The following is a 19,899-nucleotide window of genomic DNA, read 5'->3' on the forward strand; positions in this document are numbered from 1 at the left end:
GGTGTTGAAACAACAAAGGAATTAATTGGTATGAGCCACATGGTCACATTAACATTGCGGAGGGGGAAAAAAAAGTCACTGATAATAAACTGTTGAGTTTTACATATGCAAGCCAATGCCCTTGCACTTATTACCTTTGTGTAGCTCTCAAACTAATCAGCATACAAAGTACAAGCTGTGTTTGTTTTCATGGTGAGCTGCAACATTTTTAATGCCCACTGTTCCTATGTGAACACTGCACAGCACCCATATTGGCATGCAACATGGAGTAGTTTGAGGGAGAAAATGTCACCTTTTTTTATTTCTTAAATTTTTAGATGCCACCGTCACTACAATAAATGTGGAACTAGCAATCATCATACTGCTTTTTCAAGACCGAACCAGCCCTCGCACCCTTCTTGACCTCAAAATCCGACGTCGCAGCACGGGCGTGGGGCGGAAGAGTTTCGCAGACGATGGCAACGATAGGCTCGCCCGTCTCTGTGAGGAGCTTGGGAGAAATGTGTTGCTCTTTGCACCCACTATTTCTCTCGAGCGTTGGGGACAGCACAGCAAACATAATATCTTGAAATGGTGCCAGCTTTTGTAATGCCAGAGTGCGAATCTCCCTCCCCCTGACATTTGTCTCTTTATCAGAAATACCCCTCAGCTAACAAGCCTACATCTGTGATCAGCAGAGATTCAGAGATTATAGCTAACAGCAACAATCAGTCTGTTGCGTGAATGAAACAGAAACAAAAAAGCATTCAAAGTCGCGCTTTGCTTTCGTGCTTTTTCTGACACTTCATTTGAAGAGCGATAGGATTTCACTGTAGATAAGGTTTTAAAAAGAAAGCGGTTCTGGTTTTAAAGCCTCTCAGCAAAACATTAACTAGGCTGAAATGAGAGAAGCACATTACCTTGACACCTACCCCAGTTTTTAAAGTATCTACTTTTAAAAGCTACACGGCATACATTCATTTGGCTGTGTCAGACTTTTATTGTACAGCAGTATGTTATGTTAACGCCATTTAATGGCATGCGTTTTGCAAAAAAGCTGAAATCAATATGGACTTTCATGTTCCCCAAACAAACGTAAGGCATGGGTTTTCATGAGTTTTTCGAGAAAACAATAAGACCTTGACGCTAGCACATTAATGGAAACTTTGTTTACAGCCATCCGTAATACCTGAACGCCTGCAGATTCGAGCGAAGTCGTGAATATTGATTCTGCCCGTTTGTCAGCCTGAACGTTTCTTCCAGCGCTTGTGAATCAACACATTATTTCATCAGAACTGAGGAATCTTGTGCCAGTTTACGCCGCCAAGATGCCACAATAAAAGCTCCTCGTGATCAATACTGATCCGGCTTGAATGAAATCCACAGTGTTCTCTGTAAGAAAAAAAGAAAAAACAGAAAGAAAACAGAGCTGTGCAAAGCTCACGAGTCTGGCTTTGAATCGAGCTGCCCATGCTAGCCACTGTTAACCCAGTTTCATTGTTGAGTCTTTGCCACAGGCTCCATAGATTATTAGTTTCTGTATGCAGCATGAATGATAAGAGGCTATGTCCCATTTCAGTTTAGGTATAAAGAGCTTCCTCCTGTCTGCCTGGCAGGGAGGTCCTGCTGAGATGAGGGATGTCAGCCTGTCACCCTGACACATGGCAGCTGTTTCCTGCCTGCCCCAGCTACTATAAATAGCTAAATATATCACCTAATGTAGGCCATTTGGTCAAACAGAAACTAAACAGGGCATGAGCTCTGGGCCTATATGTTTCCCTTTCACCTCAAACGAATTTCTCATGCACGGTGGTGTCACCAAATCTTCACCGTTTTATCCTTCTGTGACTATCTCCTTCCTGTCCAACGTGGATTGATGACATATTAGGTTGCGATTTTGCAGCGCCATCACTTTACGTCAGGTTCGGAGCTTCAGCTGAGCGAATGCACGCTCAAAAATCTTTAAAGAACAATTGTGTACAGGTTTCATTAGTATTCTTCTATAATTTTAACATTTTGATGAGATATTGTAGAGCTAAAATCCTGAGGCAGTAAATAAAGGCAGTCTGAATGATCCCGGCGCAATAGGCCTGCAATAAGGATCAGCTTGTGACTATTATAGTGTTTCATTGTGTGATTATTATTTTTTTAATGTCTCAGAAAGGTGTTGTTTTAGCTCATCAACATTTCAGTCACACACAACGCTGCGACACAATTAAATTACCACAAACTACGGTCTGCAGAAAGAGTGTTAAATCAACTCTTTGCTGTCACATTCTCGAGAACCGAGCATTAAATCTTCACAGAGGGAACCGGCGATGCTGGTTCATTGTGCCCACCCACCGTAAACTCAGAGCAGCTACACGACCGGCGGAAAGCAGCACATATCAGTGTCAGTCTCTTGTGTGTATTGAGCGTAATTTACTGTCCCACTGTGATAAAGCATAGTATTTTCCTTCCAGGTTTCTGTATAAACAGCTAGAAGCAGAAGTTGTTTAAGCCAATTTACTGGCATGGCTTCATGAATGGCAAAGCTGATCTGTAAGTCAGTGCGCCACTTTAGTCACATCTACAGTTGCAAGAAAAAGTTTGGGAATTGGCTTTAAAATTAATCTGCTTTTGCTGTGAATTCTGATCATTTATTTTCACAACACAAAAAACACAGTCCAACTGAACTAATGACACACAAACTGTTTAATGAACACAATGAAGAATTGCAGTGAAAGGAAGTGCATCGTGGCCAAAAGCTTTGGCAGAGGCACCACTGCCACAATCAAAATCTTGCTTTTGTTTGCCACTAAAAGATTTTGTTGAAACTTATAAAAACTCTTATGATTGCTCCTCACTATATCAGAGAAATAACAAAACTTTAGTAGCAAAGTGCATGAAAAACAACATTTGTACCACCCCAACAAAAATAAAACTCTCGTGCACCACTGTATTTCTACAAGAAATTACTTTTGAAAGGTGTTCCAAAAAAAGGAAATGACATTGGAATTGTGTGTTGCAAACTCATCCCTACATTTATTTTCTAGCACATGTATGGAGGGATTTGAAATCTAATACAGAAATCCATGAACTGTTTCAAAAATGGACTTTCCCATTACTTTACCAGGGGGAAGGATTAGAAAAGTGCAGGAGCACCTTGTGGACCTAATGGACCTTAAGGATGAGCGAGTGTATTTTTAATTAAGATATTTTTGACTTATTATTTGATTTATTCTCGTCTTTTTTATAGAGCAAACACTTTATTTTATTGTGTGTGTGAACCGCTGACCAACACTGATGCATTTCCTTCAGGATCAATAAAGTTTTATGATGAAATGAAAAGAAAAATAGCTGCAATATCCAGATATGAGCGTCCTGACATGCTACTGTAAAACGGTGACATTACTTAACACCAGCATGTTGGTACTGCAGGTTTGAGCACGTAGTCTGTTCAAAGCAACCATATGTTTGACTACAGCCTCACAGTGCTTGTGTTGCTGTAGAAGTATTCCGATTTTTGTAATCCAATTACACCCTGTTACTTTGTTTTGTTAAAATATATAACTATAACTATTCAATACTAAGACCCCTTAATTTTCTCAAATATCACACTGAAGGAGTTTCACGTCTGATTGCTTTGACATCAGTGTTACAGGATATCTTGTTAGAGAAATGTATTCAGCTGTATTTTCTCTGGCTATCTCCTTGATTAATTCACATTTTACTGTGCTGAGCATTACTTAAAGCACCCATGCGGGATGTCTGTGTTCCCCTGATAATGTGTCACCTGCTACAGCACAGAACAACTTGGGGCGAATTCATCGACTTCTGGAGAAAGAAATCGGCGGTGAAAGTGATCGCTGATCGTTGTCTGCCCAAAAAACTTATTATTGCCCAGTTAATATCAAGTCCACAGATGCATAACCATCTATCACTTGGATGTGTCTAATGAATGATTTTTGGGCAGTGATTCAGAGAAAACACTGTCGGTTAGAGGTGCGTGAGCACAGCGGCTTAGGCTGACACTTTTTGCTTAACTGGGTGCATTATGTTATCCATATAATAGATAGAATTATACAGATCTTTTGAAAAGGACGACTTTGTGTTATCCTCTGAACATGTAGTTCAAACAAAGTATTTCTGTGTAGAAGAACAGAGTACTTCTTAATCATTGGGGGGAAAAAAAGCTTGATTCTTAGCCCACAGTTTAAGCCCCTATTTTAGTGATTACATGCCTCACAGGGGACGCTAGGCAGAAAACTAATAAGGTCAAACAAGGCAGACATATTAAAGGTCCAAAAGGAGAGAGGGAGAGAAATTCCAATCCTATCTTGCCTATCAGTGCCTTCTGATGTTTTGCTGGTTGGATTTCTTGGATGTAAAAACAACAATACTCGAAAGCGCTATTTGAAAAGGGATAGACGGTAGCTACTGTAGATTGTTCTGCTTGTCTGGGTGTTACTGCAGTGTGGGTCCAGCTCCCATCTAGAGGATTTCCTGCCTGTGAATCTTGTTGCAGGTGTCCTACACAGGAGTATCTCAGTTAAGGACTGCATTTCCATGTGGGGGATTTTCATCTTTTCCTTTTTCAAAGGTATTAGTGGGAAATCGTAAACAGTTGATGATTATTTGTATTTTCCTCTTAGCCAATTGTCTGTAATCCCACGAAGGAGCTTAAGAGTTAGATTTCTGGCATACACTCTCTTATCTTTACACAACCAACACAGACAAATGGAATGTATCTCACTTTGACTGAGTGAGTTGTGCAGAGGAAAAAAAAGCTGCCCAGATAGTTAACCTTAATAAAGGCAGACACTGCAGTCAATTCCAGAACCAGCTCAGCCTTATTTAATTGCACACATATGCGTCTCACAGTATTTTCACTGGCAATGTATTATATGGTGAAATCTGTGGTAGACTGTCCTCTGGAGGTCGCAGGACAATCATACCCGAGCTTTCACGTAAACTGATCCAGCATCAAAGTGTCAGATGTGACATTCAGTAACCTCCAAAGGAAACACGGTCTCATTTTGAATCCAAAAATTCCATTTTACATGGATTTAACTGCAGTTTCTTTCCCCGAGATTTTTGCGCACATATGTCAGAGACAGAAAACAAGCTGCGCTGCTGTTGTTTCAACTCCCATCGTCTTTTCTATGAAATGGCATCCATCAAAGTTAATGGGCTGTAATCATCACCACAAATACACTGTCACACGTTCCACTGCTCGCTCCTGAGTATTCAACTCCCAGTCAATGGGATGTAAAGAGTGACAAGCATGAGGAACACAATTTCCCATATCATTAACGGCTCCGAGTGAGAATTGGAAAAGAATCCACCCACCGCCCCCAAAAAAGTTTTGCCTATTCTTCAGATTTAGATTCTGTTTGCTCAACCTCTTCTGGGACTGCAGAGGAGAAACATTTATTAGATGCATATGTGACAAACAGTCAATACTACTGACGCCGTTTTTCAGGCACCCATCCACATTGTCATCTGGTGAAATAATTCTTATTAAAGTATGTCACTTGTTACTGACAGATCTGCTGCGTGCTAGATAGATTAATTTCCCAAGAAGCCAACTCTGCCAGCTTCCAATCAGAGTTCAGCGAATCACGTAGATCTACTTATCTCCAGGCAGTATGCTGCTGGACTAATCATACATCATACAGGTTTATACACACACACACACACACACACACACACACACACACACACACACACACACACACACACACACACACACACACACACTACTCTTTCAGTGCCTGCTATGGCAGAGCTCCAAGAAGAGCGTCCCTCCTGTATTTGCGTGTTTGATAGGATGGTTTAGCTAAAGCATCCCCAGAAGACAATTTGTAGACCTCAACAGATGGAGAAGTCCAATTAGAAAGTGGGAAAAATGAGAGATGAATGTCCCTGCTCTTTCTCTCCCGGGACAGACAGCTTTTCTTTCAGCACAGGTATTAAAACCAACACGTGTCGGAGGGAAAACATCACAAAAAAAAAGAGAAATAAAGGATAACGAGGCTGGGATTTGATTTCTTAACATGACACAGTCAAAAAAGTAGCCACCGAATATGATACAGTTTGCTCGCGCCACATCTACAATATGTATAAATGTCTCCTTATGTTGTCTGATTCTTCAAGGGCAAACATCCCACATAGCAATTGCCTTGCCATTAGCCAAGACCAAAAAAAGGAGAAAGAATGAAAAAGTGCTTAAATATAGCAACCCCCCTGGGATAGTAGAAGGAAGGGCGTGCTGTGGTGTGATTAAAACGAATAACCTTCATTCAGTCACGTTTGTTAACGGTACATTTGAATGTGCTGTCTGTGGTGGGGGCCAAAGCTGTGCCTTTATCTGCCTTGTCCTCCAAGTTTGAACATCATTATTCACCAGGAAGCTCGTCCTCAGCGCTGGCAAAGATGCCGAAGTTATAAATAATGGGAGTTGTGTCATCAAGCACGCGTTGGGCCTAGGTCGGTTTAATTCTGGCTTTTAGCCACCCCTGCTGTTAATGCAGACATCGCAATAAACCTGTTGATGACTGATAGATTGTGTGGATGCAAGACCAATTTTCACTGGCAAAATGACCTTTTGCTTGTGTTGTTGTTGTCGCCACGGCCCCCGAGTTATTACTTTTCATGTCATTTTTTGATTTGACAGGAGAAGTCTCGAGGAGTGAAATGGAAAAAGTAATGATGTCCCCATGTGCGTGATGTAGCGTGGTGCAGGTGGGGCGATGGTAGATAGGGCCGCAGCTAGTAGCTCTGCTCTGCCCCGGGGGCCAGTCTGCAGCTGTTAGGAGAGCTTCAGCTCTTCCCAATTCTTCCCTGCAGGTTCTCGCTGCTTCCTTGGTACTCGCTGTTATCTGGGCTCGCTGCTGTCGCTGGTCTGGCTGCCGTCCACACTCTCTGGGAGAGAGCGCGCTCAGTACATTTTTACGCTTCGCCACTCTTTCCGTCTCATTCCAACCTCAGCTATTCCTCTCACTTTTACTGTGAGATTTTGAAGTGTCCCTTTGAACTGGCGACTGCTCCTATATTTATATATACATATATAATTTTTAACAGCTGTATTTTTCTACCTTGATATTTATTTCAAAGACAATGCTCCATTGGCACAGGCCATTTACGCCCTGAGTACTGTAACTACTTACAAAGCATCCTGAATGTATGTATAGTCTTGTGTATACAGGAAGTGAACCGATATATGAGAGGCTGCAGCTGTTTGGTGCAAAAAGCTGATACAGACAATTTAAAGTTGCAGCTCAAACAGAATACAGAACTTTTTTTTAAAGCCTGAGGACAATTGATTCTCTTCCTCAACACGTATTATCCTGCAACTTTTTTCATGTTATTTATTTATTTTGCCTACCTTCAGTCTTTTTCTTTTAACCATTTGTTATGACGTTAACATGCCCGCAGCTAAAGACCAAAATTCATTTTTCGACTTGATTCATGAGTAACCCTTTAAGCCAGTCCATTGGTTAGCTTGTCTGGAGCTTTTAACACCACAATTTTCATCATTTGTCATAACGATGAATCAATTGACACGTCAGCTGACTACTTTGGATGTCAGCTTCTCAAATGGGCAGCTTTTATTTGTCTTCTGTAATTGGAAATCGAATAACCTTTGAGTTTGAAATGGTGGATCGCCACATCACCTTCAGCTCTGCTATATTGTGACGGGCATTTCCAATTTGTTTTTTTAATTCAATAGTTTAAACAGCTGCTGAATTAATGGCCTACTCGTTTTTGTATTACATGTGCAGTTGTGAGGCATTCGACGGGCGACTGTTTCATTAAACCTTTCAAACCCCATTCTACTCTGGCTTTATCTTATAGTACAGATAACCCTGATGACACTGCTGTGACATAGTCAGGGGTTATATATACACCAGATAAACCTCCTTTGAGATCCACAGAAAAAATTACACAGCTGTTTTTACAAGTAGCTCTCCTCCTTATAAAACTGATCTTTGTCTGGAAAATTGATGGAGTACCCTTATGTCATCTAAAAAACCCCAAAACACCCCCCCCCTACCCTTTAAAGTGATGAATTGATACATAATGAAACTTGTAAATGCAGACCTAAAGGGACATATAGCCCAAAAAAGAGCTATACATCTTTACCTCTGCCTGGTGACGCTGTACTCTCCTGTTAAATGAGCAGATTTTTTTAGATAACGTAGCTTGTGAATGCACACTCTGCAAAGTCAGGGCAAAAGGGGCCATTTGGTGGAGGAAGCTGATATCCAGCGGCTGCTCTGCGTGGAATCGCACATCAAAGTTAATCTTGTGCCGTCTGCTCTGGCGGCGCCGCGGAGCACTAATCTGCTGTCAGCGTGATGAGGCTCCTGGACCAGTTCCCCTTTCCAACACAGAGGCACTAATCCACAAGACCTTTCACGTTTTTTTCTCCGCTTCATCACCTGACCAGACAACAAAGGTCACAAGGTTCCCTTTGAAATCTCGTCTGGTCAATACTAGCTGAGCATCGCCACTGGTTTTGGTGTTTATTGTGTTTCAGTTTAAGGAAAGCTGGTTTTGGTGCATTTTGCCTTTAAGAGCCACATCTTACTTTGAAGTGTACTTTTTTTTCTACTTTAGACTGGAAAAAACACAAGTATTAATGCGGCGAATGCCACGAACACAGCAACCGCTGTCATTACTGCTAGTTTTTCCTTAATTGATCATCTTAAGAAATTCAGTTTTCACCTTTAACCCTGCCTCCGGCATTTAGATTCCGGAGGTGAGGTAACTTGCTGCCAGTTCAATGAAAGCTTTCGGCGTTCAAGAAAATGCCACTGCTCTTTTGCCAGCATTCAGATTAACCTACGATGAATACAGAACGAGTTCATTAGCATAATCGCTTGAGTGTCTGATGATTTCATTTTTATTATCACGTTCCCTTATAATCCATAGCTCTGTCGCCCCTTCGTGCTTTCAGCCCAGTCTTTCATGTTCCTTTGCCCTCCCCATTCAGTCACGAAGGAGTGTAATTGCATTATCAAAGTATTATACCGACGTTGTGGAATATATTTTTAGCCCTTGGCTTTCTGGAATGATGTAAGGCAGATGGGCAGAAATATAAACATGCAATGACAAATTAAGATTCTGAGCAATGTTTGAGTTGGCTTACCTTGGTTTCATCATGTCCAGACTGATTAAAGCATCTCTCAGGCCTCGCTTTAATAGCCACAAATCATAATTCTCATATTTACACGGTGGCATGCTATTTTTCTTGGTCCAGGTCAACACTCAACCCTCTTAAAACTTTTAATAATACAAAACAGCCTTTCATTTAGTTATCGAAAGCAATTGGCACAAGGAAATGGTTGTAATTATGACCATAAGGAGCTCAAGTGGGCCTAGAGGTGACTCGGCATATACAGTAATGGGGGGAAAAGGGCGCTTTTTTGCATAGTACTGCGTTTGTTTCTCAAGTGTCAGCAGGTGTAGACTGGAGACTGGAGAGGAGCAGAAGAAAAGAAAAATGTCAAGCAGGGCTGTGCTAGCACTGCATGATAATAGAAAAGGAGGAGAAAAAGAAAGTGAATGAAGCGTTTCATCTCCAACTCATAGTTAGAGGCAGGCAGGTCCAGGCAGAGGAAGGGTGAGTCAAAGTCAGGAGCGGAAGAGCGGTAAAGAGGAAAGCTTTTTATCATCCCTGACTCTTAAGAAGATCTCCCAAATGAGAGAGGGCGTGCATGCTAATGTCAAAGCCGCGGTGATAACTAGCTGCCTGGTTTTGCAGGGTGAGGGTTAAGCTGGGATTTGCAGGGCTGAGGGAATACATGTTTGATATGTGAGCGAGAGAGAGAGCTGAGGTGCCTTTGCCAGAGCCATACGTGAGGGATTATTTTATATGGTTTATCTGTGTCTTCGTGGTTCGAAGAGAGGAATTTTGCCGCTCTTTATTAGGTCTGTGTGGTTCCTGAGACTCTGAGGTGAACATTCAGCTGGAGGATCAAAGTTATATAGACACTGCAGCACCACAAAAGCTTTCATTTACTATGCGTTAACACTGACTGGCACGAAGCCACACATTCTTGCTCCCACAAACTTCACATCCCAACCTTTGGCTCCACTCGTCAGCTTTCACAAATCTGCAGAGACCGGATCTCAGCTGGGTTGTGAAAATCATAAAAAATGATCTCGCGCATCTGCTCCACACTTCTTTTTTTTTAATTTGATTTTTTTCCCTGCATTTCAGCAAACAGCCAGAACAATGCAGCCTTTGCATTACTGCCTGCAGAGACTGCGACAGGCACCTATCACAAAGTTGTCCTTCCCTGTAGCTATTGTTTGCAGTTACTCATACCTGAGCACCCTGTTTTTCCTACCGCATGCATAACACCAGGCAGTGCGGTCCTCTGGTCCTCCCCTATCTGTGCTTCCTTCTCCCCATTATGTTGTGTAGTTCTGCCAGCCTCTCCTTCTTTCCCTTATCACCTGCAGTGAAAATCTAGCGGGCTAATCCCAGTGCCTGTGGGATTCCCCTCTCTATAATGATGTATATCTGAGGGATAGCATCAGAGCAGAGTCCTATCAGCCCACACACTCTTAATCCCATCAGTCTGTGGTGTCCAAACCCAGGAGAGGGAGCATTTTGAATGTTGTGCTCCCGGCCTCTTGCCAGAGATGTGGTGCAGAACATCAGGAATGATATGTTGTGTTCAGGGATCATGCTGGAGATCATGTTCATTTATTGTGTGTCAGACTGTTGAACCCTTGTGGTGTGTCTCCCAGCATTGCAGTGGTACATACTGTAGGTGTGCTAGCGTGTATTGAGTGCGAGCCTCCAAAGATTGTGCCAGTCTATCTGGCAATTACAAAGATTTAATTTGTACTGTTTTGCAGTCTGTTCGTGGTGGAAATAGATAAATACAAAATGTCCTTAATATTTTTAATTTATTTTAAACACGAAACAGATGCACATTTGGTGCATCAATGATATAAATTTATGAGCGCGAGAGAGAGGGAGTTTTCTTTCATTCTGCTACCTTCACTTGCCCTTGTATATCTGTACATACAAGAATGTCTATCCAGCTTCGATTTTCTTACTACATGGTCAGATTTACTACCTACTGGCACATAAAAGAATGGCCGACTGGTCAGCTCATTTGTGTTTTTAGAAACAAACATTTTATGAAGGCTCTTAATATGACATAAGCACCCTTACAACCTCTCAGTAACCCATGAATCTTGCAGTCTTCACAAATACAATGTCAGAGAATCTATATCCTCTTGTCACTCATGTTCATATGCCTTGTATGACATCCAGGCAGTGTAATCTATTTTCCTCAAATTCTCGATTCGTAGTTCATAGTATGATAGAGTTCTGGAGGAAAATTACTTTTTTCTTTTTGTTGTGGGGGGTGGGTGGGTGGGGGGGTAACATCTATTATTTAACTGTCAGCACGGATGAATATTGTGCTCTTTCAGCCTCATGGAGAAGGTACAGAGAGCAGTATTGTTGTGCAGCATTGCTCCATTTGCTCCTTGTCATGACTTGTAAAAGAAATGGAGACTGTTTCAACTGGTCAGGCTAATATCTGGAAGAGTCTGTGTTAAGTCCTTAGAGAAGATTTTAATGTTGCGTCCACTCTGACACTTTAATCTCTGTGGTACGTTTCACAGCACTGCCCACAAGAGATGTCTTCACTTCAAGAGCGCCTAATACTTCCTGACCTTGCCACTGTCCCGTTGTCCCCGCACAGTTTTATTGCCTCTCGCTGTCATTATCAACTTCTGATTGGTACAGTCGGTGACAGTATCAGAGTTTCACTATAATTGACAGGATTTGGTCTCACAGGTTTGGAGGGCTTGTCTGCACTGTAGAAACCACTGAACTGTGAAACGGAGCCAGTGAATTACCTCTGGAAGCATGATGGGGAGTCGGTGCGCCATGAGATGTTCGGTGAAGGTCAAACAGAAAATTGTGCATTCCCAGAATGATCAAAGACGTGTTGAGGAGACTTGATTCACAATGCACGGTGGGAGTTTACCAGTCTAAGAAAATGTAGAGTAAAAGTGGCTCACCTGCACATAATTGCTTGATAAAAGTCCTTTTTTTTTATAATATATGAAAGCCTTGTTTTAGCACAGTAAGCTCATTGTGACTTTCCGAGCATAAAAGACAAATGCTGAGTGGGATGTGAAGTTAAATCAGTCTCAGGGAAGAAAATGAGACCGAAATTAATTTGAGATTCAGATTTTCAGATTGCAGGTCCCTTTGTAATTATTGCTATAAAACAACATGCATAGATGGCGCACAAGATAAGGACAGTGTGCTTAACTCATCTGTATTCTAATCAGCTGATGAATCAAAACGGTTAATAATTAAATTAGTTTCATTCCACTGCTTCTCACTGAAATATCAAATTGGAGTAGATCAAAGTGTGGTTTGATGAAAGTGAGATTTAATGTCTTTACCATGAAGGATTTAATAGGATGTCACCTCACAGTCCAGCAGTTTCACTATCTTAATCATAGGATTCTTCTTCCTTTGAACACCTTGACCTTGATCGCTTATCGGCACAGGCGAACACTGTGAGGCTTTTTGAACGTTAGATATTCACTTTGCTTTGATTAATGCACTTTACTATAGTCACTTGTGCAGTGTGTGAGCTAGTTTTGTACTAAAATCCACAAAAAGGAGGGTAGGAAGACCGCGACAGAGGCGCCGCTGGGCGACTGGTCTTCGATGCTGTTGACGAAGCCTCTGAAAGATCTGCCGCAGCCCTCCTTGAATCCTAATTGTCAGCACTGGTAAGCTGTTGGCAGTAATCACAACTGGAATGTGAGTTGTTGGGACAGCAGTGTGATTACTTCAGGCCTCTGTGCTTATTTCAGAAACCTGAGCTTATGCTCGCTTAAAGTAGGGATTTGTAATTTCTATCAGCCACCAAACCCTATTTGTGTGCAGCAGACAGAGTGGTACAAATGACCAGAAAAGGCCATTCAGGCATAGTTTATTACCTGAAAAGGTTCATTTCATTTAGTTTAATCTTTAGGGGGAAAAAACGAACCTGCCCTGTCTCTGAAAAGAGAAATAAACAAATGACGTATCTGCAAAGTCATCCAGATATCTTTTTTTTTCACTTCCCACTAACCAGATGGCAGTCAGATTTCAGACACAGGGTTCTGGAAGACAATCAAGGAACAAGATTGCTTTTTTAGGAAGGAGGATTGGTTTAACTATATGTCAAATTAAAGGCCCTACGCACACACATATACACACAAACAAGCGTCTGTTTTGACTGTGTGTCAGTTCCTGTGTGTCCAAGCGTGTCCCTGTTTTTAGGTGTTGGCGCTAGCTGTGAGGCGGTGAGGTCATGTACAGAAGTGTCTCAGAGCACCCCTGATGGAATACCGCACTGCTTTTAAGGTCAACTGCACAAACTCTGCCACGCAGGTTGATACAGGGACTCATGAATGTTTGATTGGTCTATTATCCAAAGCCAGGTGAGGACATTCATCCCCCCGTTTCTAGAATTCAAATATTCCTTTGAGTCTGACATTTCTCCTACAGTCTGAGGCAACCCCGCGGTTTCACTCTCTCTTGACGCGCCGAGCTTCATCTGCAATGCTGTCATCTCGCTGTCGGACAATTCTACAGAATGCGTTGTTTTTAAAGGCCGGCGCCAGCGCGAGCACGGTATGGTTTTAGGTGGGTGGAAGTGGGGAATTGATATTCAGTCATCTCGACATTCCTCTTCATCCTCTGCAGTGAGGATAAGAATCCGGTCATCCGTCTTTGTGTCTCACCCGTGTCAGCTTAGGGTAGCAGGGGTAGCAAATGTGAGTACCTGGTACTTAGAGACAACAAGAACAAAGTAGGAACATTACTTTAATCTGCAGCTGCTGTTAATTCCTACCTCTGCCATCATCCACGAGGCTTTGTGTATCTCAGCTTTCCCTTATGAACAATCCATCACTGTTACTGTTTCTCTCCAGAGTGCGCTTGCTGCTTTCCTTTCTCATCTGCTCGCTGCTAGGCTTTCCTTCCAAAAGAAGACAGTCACTGCAACACACTGTATTCCACAACAGACGTGCCTGCATCACTCCACTCGCCGCAGTAAAGTACATGCGAGGGAATGCTGTCTTCCATTTTTTTATGGATCTCTTAATAGGCTTTCAGCAGCACATCCAGAACCTATAATTGACACCTGCTTTCAGTCATTGTCTGCCATTAGATAGGAAAATGACTTGACCTGTAATGAACTGCAAAACTAATGACATCTGTGCGAGATTAGTCAACTTGAAAGCAAACTGTTGTACATGAAGTCCCATCAAGCGTGATATTAAAATGTCCACTTTTACATCTTTCCGCCCGAGCTCTGTAAAAGCCCAGACTGTTGGGCCCAACATGATGGAAACCTGAAGCTAATGACTCAAGCAGACGTCTGTGGGCATTAGACAACTTCATTTATGAAATAGTCAACCTCCCGTGTAGCGATACATTCACATTACCCTGCCTCACTTGAGAGACGGACTACTGTCACAGCCACTGAGCAATGCTGATGTTCCTTCCTACCTGCATTCATCTTACTCTCGGGAGGTAATGGTCTACTCAGGTCATTTGCGCATTAGGGTCTCACTCATTCATCTCACCCACCTGCGAACGTGTGAATTGCCGGTCCTCTGCAGCACACGGAGAGATGTTTAGATGACACGGAAAACATACGTGCCCTGAATCATTCATTTTAAGTCCCAGTGCTGCTGGTGGCCTAGCATGTCAGCACAGAGCCGCTTGTGAATATGCAGATTATGCTCATACGAATGAATTTGCAGATTTTTTCCCTGGATCTGTTAATTGCCTTGGAGACATCGGGATTTTCTATTTGATAAAGTAATAATCTTGAAAAGTAATCAGATGTGCATGTGGCTACAGGATGTCACTGTGTTTGCAGCTAAATGTTTGAATTGGATTGAATTGTCTTTATTGTCCCAGGGGGGACTATCTGGTAGTCTATGCAACCCACACATGTCATAAATGAATGAGGAAAAAAAACATAAATTCATATATAATATACTACATTGGATGCATTTGTAATAAACTAGCAGTGAGCTGGTAAAGCACTAGAAAAAATGTTATTTACATAAAATCCATCGTCCATACAAAAATCCATATTGAAATGTGTATATAGTAGCAGGGGCTACAGCTTGTTTAACCACCCAGCAAACACAAAAATGATCTGATTTGGCCTTTTTTGAGAAGGAATACCTCCATCTTTTTCCAGCATTTCCTCCTGAGTGCTAGGGGCAGCCATTATAGCCTCAACCTTATATCACAATGTTTGAAGAAACTTTACAATGAGGACACATTTTCACTGATGACACATTACCTAGTTTGAAGTGTGAATCTATTGCAAGTCAAATGCAAAGGTAGCATTTTCCCAGGAAAATTCAAGTATAAATAACTTCTCAGTAGCTGCACAATGTTGTCGCCTTATAAAACTGAAAGATGTTTCCTACCTGGGATGTTGTATCTTAGATCCAGCTTTTTAACCACCCTGTTTATCCACCTGTAATCGCATCAGTAATTTCCGTCCACCATTTGCTCTTCCCGTCACATGGAGTGAAACTAGCAAGTCCTCTCCCGAAGCTCGGTGGAGTCATTTGTTTACATGTGTTTTGCACATCACCAGCTGCTAGCATCTCCTCCTTGTAGCCTGTTTGTAATAGACGGCGTGTTTGTGCCTCATGAGGTGAATTGAATTTATCGTTTCCACATTTAGTGGAGACAGTTTTCTAGCGTGTTTTACAAAGCACTGTGATTTGTTAGAGGTTGTTAAAGTAGCTCCCATTTTAGGCTTCAGGCAACGGGGACTTTTTTCCAAATTCGTTATGAAAAAAGTCGCCGTCCACATGCAAAAAATTATCTCATGCATATCAAAAGAACAAGTGGTAATATAACCTTAACCGTAAAGAAATATTGGCCAATTAAAAGTCCACAAACAATAAAGCGAGATTTCTACTTTCCGTGCACACGATTTCTGCTTGGGCCCCATAACATAAATTTCATCATCAAACATTGAGTATGAGGTTGTCCAAATTTTGTGACAGCGCAGATAATTTAGATAACAGTGCACCAACTACGCACGCGCCCAGGCAGTGGACTTTAAAGAAGTATAATAAGAACTACAACTCGGCCGTCCAGCTATCTGTGTCCGTGTCCGCAATCAAGCATAACCCAGGCTCAACACGGCGCACAGTCCAACATCAAAAAAGGAAATAAGGCTGCACACCTTTAACATTGTGAGACAAAATCCACGTTTTATTCGACCACATGTTAAAAATAGAAACTGAGGTTTTTAAAACCTTCACTGTGGCAGTTTTTCAAAAGCTCGTGAACATATTAGCCTCAGGCATGTCTCTTGCTTTCAGACATGCCTGGGATTGTATTGCAAATTTTTTACATTTTGCGATATCATTTTATAACAGTGTTTATGAATGACCTGAATTACCTTTGTTGCACATGTTGGCATTAAATCAAATTTTGTCATCAAAATAGGAGCATATAATGGCCTAGTATCTCCAAAGCTATGTCTTTTATAAAACAGGTGAAAAGACAACAAAGTTTCAGGGAAAGTCAGGAAGTGTCTCTCTTCTTCAGTTTGGTATCCTTGGTTTTAGTGCTTACCGTAGTAAGTGGTGCTGAGGGTGCCTGCTAAAGTAAAGAAAACGAGGTGACGAAAACAGTTTGATTTCAGGTTTGCCTTGAACAGAGACGGATTTGGCTTTCTAGCAGAAGACAGGCACGTTAATTTGATGGGACTGGGGATGAGTCAGTCCAACCTGACAGAAGCGCAGCCTTTAATCTGTTGAATGCAGCCTGTTCACCATTGAAAAATGACATGCTTTAATTGTGCTCAGGTATACCATGAAACATTCCTCATCAGTGTCATGCATGTGTGCCAGAAAAGCTCTTTTCTCCTTGTGTTGAATTTTTGGGTTCCCTTTGCGTCTCCATATTCCATTTTAATGTGGGAATAAGAACAAAACACACCGGTGGCTGTCGCCGAGGACCACAGACTTAATCGATCTCTCCGGGGTTCGGCATCACACTGCTCCCTTCCCCTTTTTGCTTTTACTCAACGTGATACTACTCGCTGTATCTTTCACAAGCTGTTTGGCTAACAGAGGTCACGGAGGATATGTAGCGCATTTGGTCACGACGTGAAAGCATTAGCCGATGCCAGCAGGTGTGTAATTATATATGAAACAGTGTTTTAAAAGAGGAACATCGCAATGGCGTGTAGAAACTAGGCCGGGGAGAGGTGACATCAGAGGGAGTCCTATTTATTCTTCGCCCACTTCAAATGTGTGACTTTTTATTTGAAGGTGTGAAATATCCCAAGGTCACCGTAACTATCTTCAAGACTATTAAAAATACCGTTAGGCACACGCAACAACTTGACATGCTAAATAAACCTCCTGAGTGGAAGATTTTCCCTGTTTGTGTTCCTACCCAGTGTGCTCACTCTTATCTGTTTTGTGTGTGTTTCAGGTACGGTGACATGGTGCCAAAAACAATCGTAGGGAAGGTGTTTGGGTCCATATGCTCTCTGAGTGGGGTGCTGGTCATTGCCTTGCCTGTCCCTGTCATAGTGTCAAACTTCAGCCGTATCTACCACCAAAGCCAGCGGGCAGAGAAACGACGAGCACAGAGGGTATTGGCTCCCCGCCTTCCCCGTTCCTTTGCCCCTGTCTTCCTTTTCCCCCTATCTGTCTTTATTTTGCTTCTATCTGCCCTCTTTTTTCTCCCCCTCTTCTCTGTCCCTGTCTTATCCGCATGTAACAGAATGACAGGGCAAACGCTATCTTCCAGAATATTAGTCTTTTATTGTGCTTCTGCGTATTGTGTGTCTATTGAGCGTATGTGTGTATTGACTTGCTTAAGTATATTTCGGGGTGGGAGGGGAACGAGGGAAATAAAAGAGCGAATGACAATGACAGAACAAATGATCTTCAGAGTATTGTGTCAGCAGCTTTTTCGATAGCAATATGTGCATTTCTTTCTAAAAGTGTTTGCTAAGGCAGAACTTCCTAATCGTAGATTTGGGCATACCCTTTCTCCACTAAATACTGCGGCTGCCGGGGCGGGTGGAGAGGGCGGGGTGGGGAGGAGGGGTGGTGGAGGAAGACGTAGCCAATTAGTGTGACGGACAAACTGTCAGAGGCTAAAACAGAGGTCTGTTTGTTCAAACAGAAAACTCGCCTCGCTAGAATCCGTGCTGTGAAGATTCGAGGCACTAATGCCTATATGCGCTACAAACAAAATGGGCTCCTGATCGACTCACTGGAGGAGGTAAACCGGATTGGGGGCCAAGCAGCGGCTTGAGGGTGGGGGGTGGGGGCTGACTGACCGGGGCCTCGCTGATGCTTGCATGTCACTCTGCTCAGGGGTGTGGGTAGGGTGGTCGGGGGTGGGGGGGCATGCCACCACACACTATACACACACACACGCGCACACACACACACACACACACACACACGGGGAAGCTTTTCATGCTGTAACACAGGGGCTGCTGTCATTCCAGTGCTTCAGTGTGATCGTCCTCTCTTACATCAACCCTCTCAGCTGCAGCATTGACATTCCTTGTCAACACTCCCTCTCTCTGTCCATGCAGCAGGAGGACCAGGCAGGCATACTTGCCTTCTGGTGGAGCCTCAGCCATTACACTCACACTTACTCATTAACCAAGCTCTGCATGTCTGTCCAACAGGGTTTGGAGGGGAAGGAGGGAGACAAAGGCTTACATGACAGTATGTCACCTGTGGAGGCTGTCCGCTCAGCCCACATCTCCTCTAAACTCTGTTTTGGTTTGTTTTTTGTTGCTGTTTGATTTGGGGAGGGGTTTTTTGAAGGGGGAGGGGGGGGGGTGTTTTTTTGGATCTACTGTGTGTTTTGTGCGTATTTTCTAGAGCATCCCAGGTTGTAGTGCAGACTAATACAGCATACCGTCCATCCCAGAGCCGCGCAAAGCTTCATAAAGTGTGTCTCATATGTGTGGTGACATTATGGTGCAGAATGCTGTTGCTGTGTTTGGTACGCTGTGTTTGATCTGTGTCTAGGTGTGCCACTGCTGCCGCATTGAAAGCGATTTCACCTCGAATTGGACTTTTCCTGCTTCTTATCATCAAATTTGTGAAAGAATAAGAAAACCAGTGTTCTCAGCGTAAAGACGCTGCGATTAGTCGCAGTTTCTGTGCACCCACCCCTAAAACGTCGCCGTGTCACTAGGTTCAGTGGACTGGCTGCCATGCTACAGATCAGCATTTCAACTCTCGGTGCTTTTGCGTCCTCGCCACTACATCGCCGAGCTACTTGCTGTTGACTGTCTACTAGCAGAATGTAACCCTGCTCATCTACACTGCTGTGGTTTTCTCTTTGTTTTGTTTTGTTTTTCTCTTTTAACTCTATCAAGGCTTCCAAGGAGGCAGGACAAGCCCTGGTGGGGAAGGCCCCCAGCCCTCCTTTCGAGAGCCAGCATCATCATCTGCTGCACTGCCTGGAAAAGACCACGGTAAAAAAAACAGACAAAAAAAATCTTAGAAGACCTTAAAGCCATGTCGATTGGAAGATGAAAGCTTTGGTACTTTTCATTTTTTACTATCTTGGTAACAGACTTCACACGGTTTAAAATAGCTCTCTGTGGGGGGGAAAAAAGCTCCTTTCATTGCATTACTCCTACAGTCTGCGCTGTATCATCAGTAGTTCCAACCTGTTACAGTGAGTTGCAAATAGAAACAAAGTGACTTTTTTTTTCATCTATGCTCAGACTGTACAATCTATTTCCTGTTCAGCTAAGTTAAAAATAGCTTTAAATGGGGCTGGGAAATGTTGAGTCCCCGAGCCAGCGACATGCTAAAGATAGGCTCTGCCATCCACAAGGATTATTTCATCTAAACAAA

General features: G+C 42.7%; 1 protein-coding gene across 3 annotated transcripts in view; it reads left to right on the forward strand.

Annotated features, from left to right (window-relative positions):
* The window catches only part of LOC308392868 (A-type voltage-gated potassium channel KCND2-like), a 32,200-nt gene that overhangs the window by 8,451 nt on the left and 3,850 nt on the right, over positions 1-19,899 (forward strand). For 2 of the 3 annotated variants that reach the window (XM_080876153.1, XM_080876155.1), the window contains 3 exons: positions 17,492-17,654; positions 18,194-18,292; positions 19,413-19,511. In XM_080876153.1, the coding sequence (XP_080732279.1) occupies positions 17,492-17,654; positions 18,194-18,292; positions 19,413-19,511 (361 nt within the window). The remainder of the gene's footprint in view (positions 1-17,491; positions 17,655-18,193; positions 18,293-19,412; positions 19,512-19,899) is intronic. The other variant, XM_080876154.1, reaches the window with a different exon arrangement.

This window comes from Rhamphochromis sp. 'chilingali', assembly GCF_963969265.1.
Source record: "Rhamphochromis sp. 'chilingali' genome assembly, chromosome: 2".
Lineage (NCBI taxonomy): Eukaryota > Metazoa > Chordata > Actinopteri > Cichliformes > Cichlidae > Rhamphochromis > Rhamphochromis sp. 'chilingali'.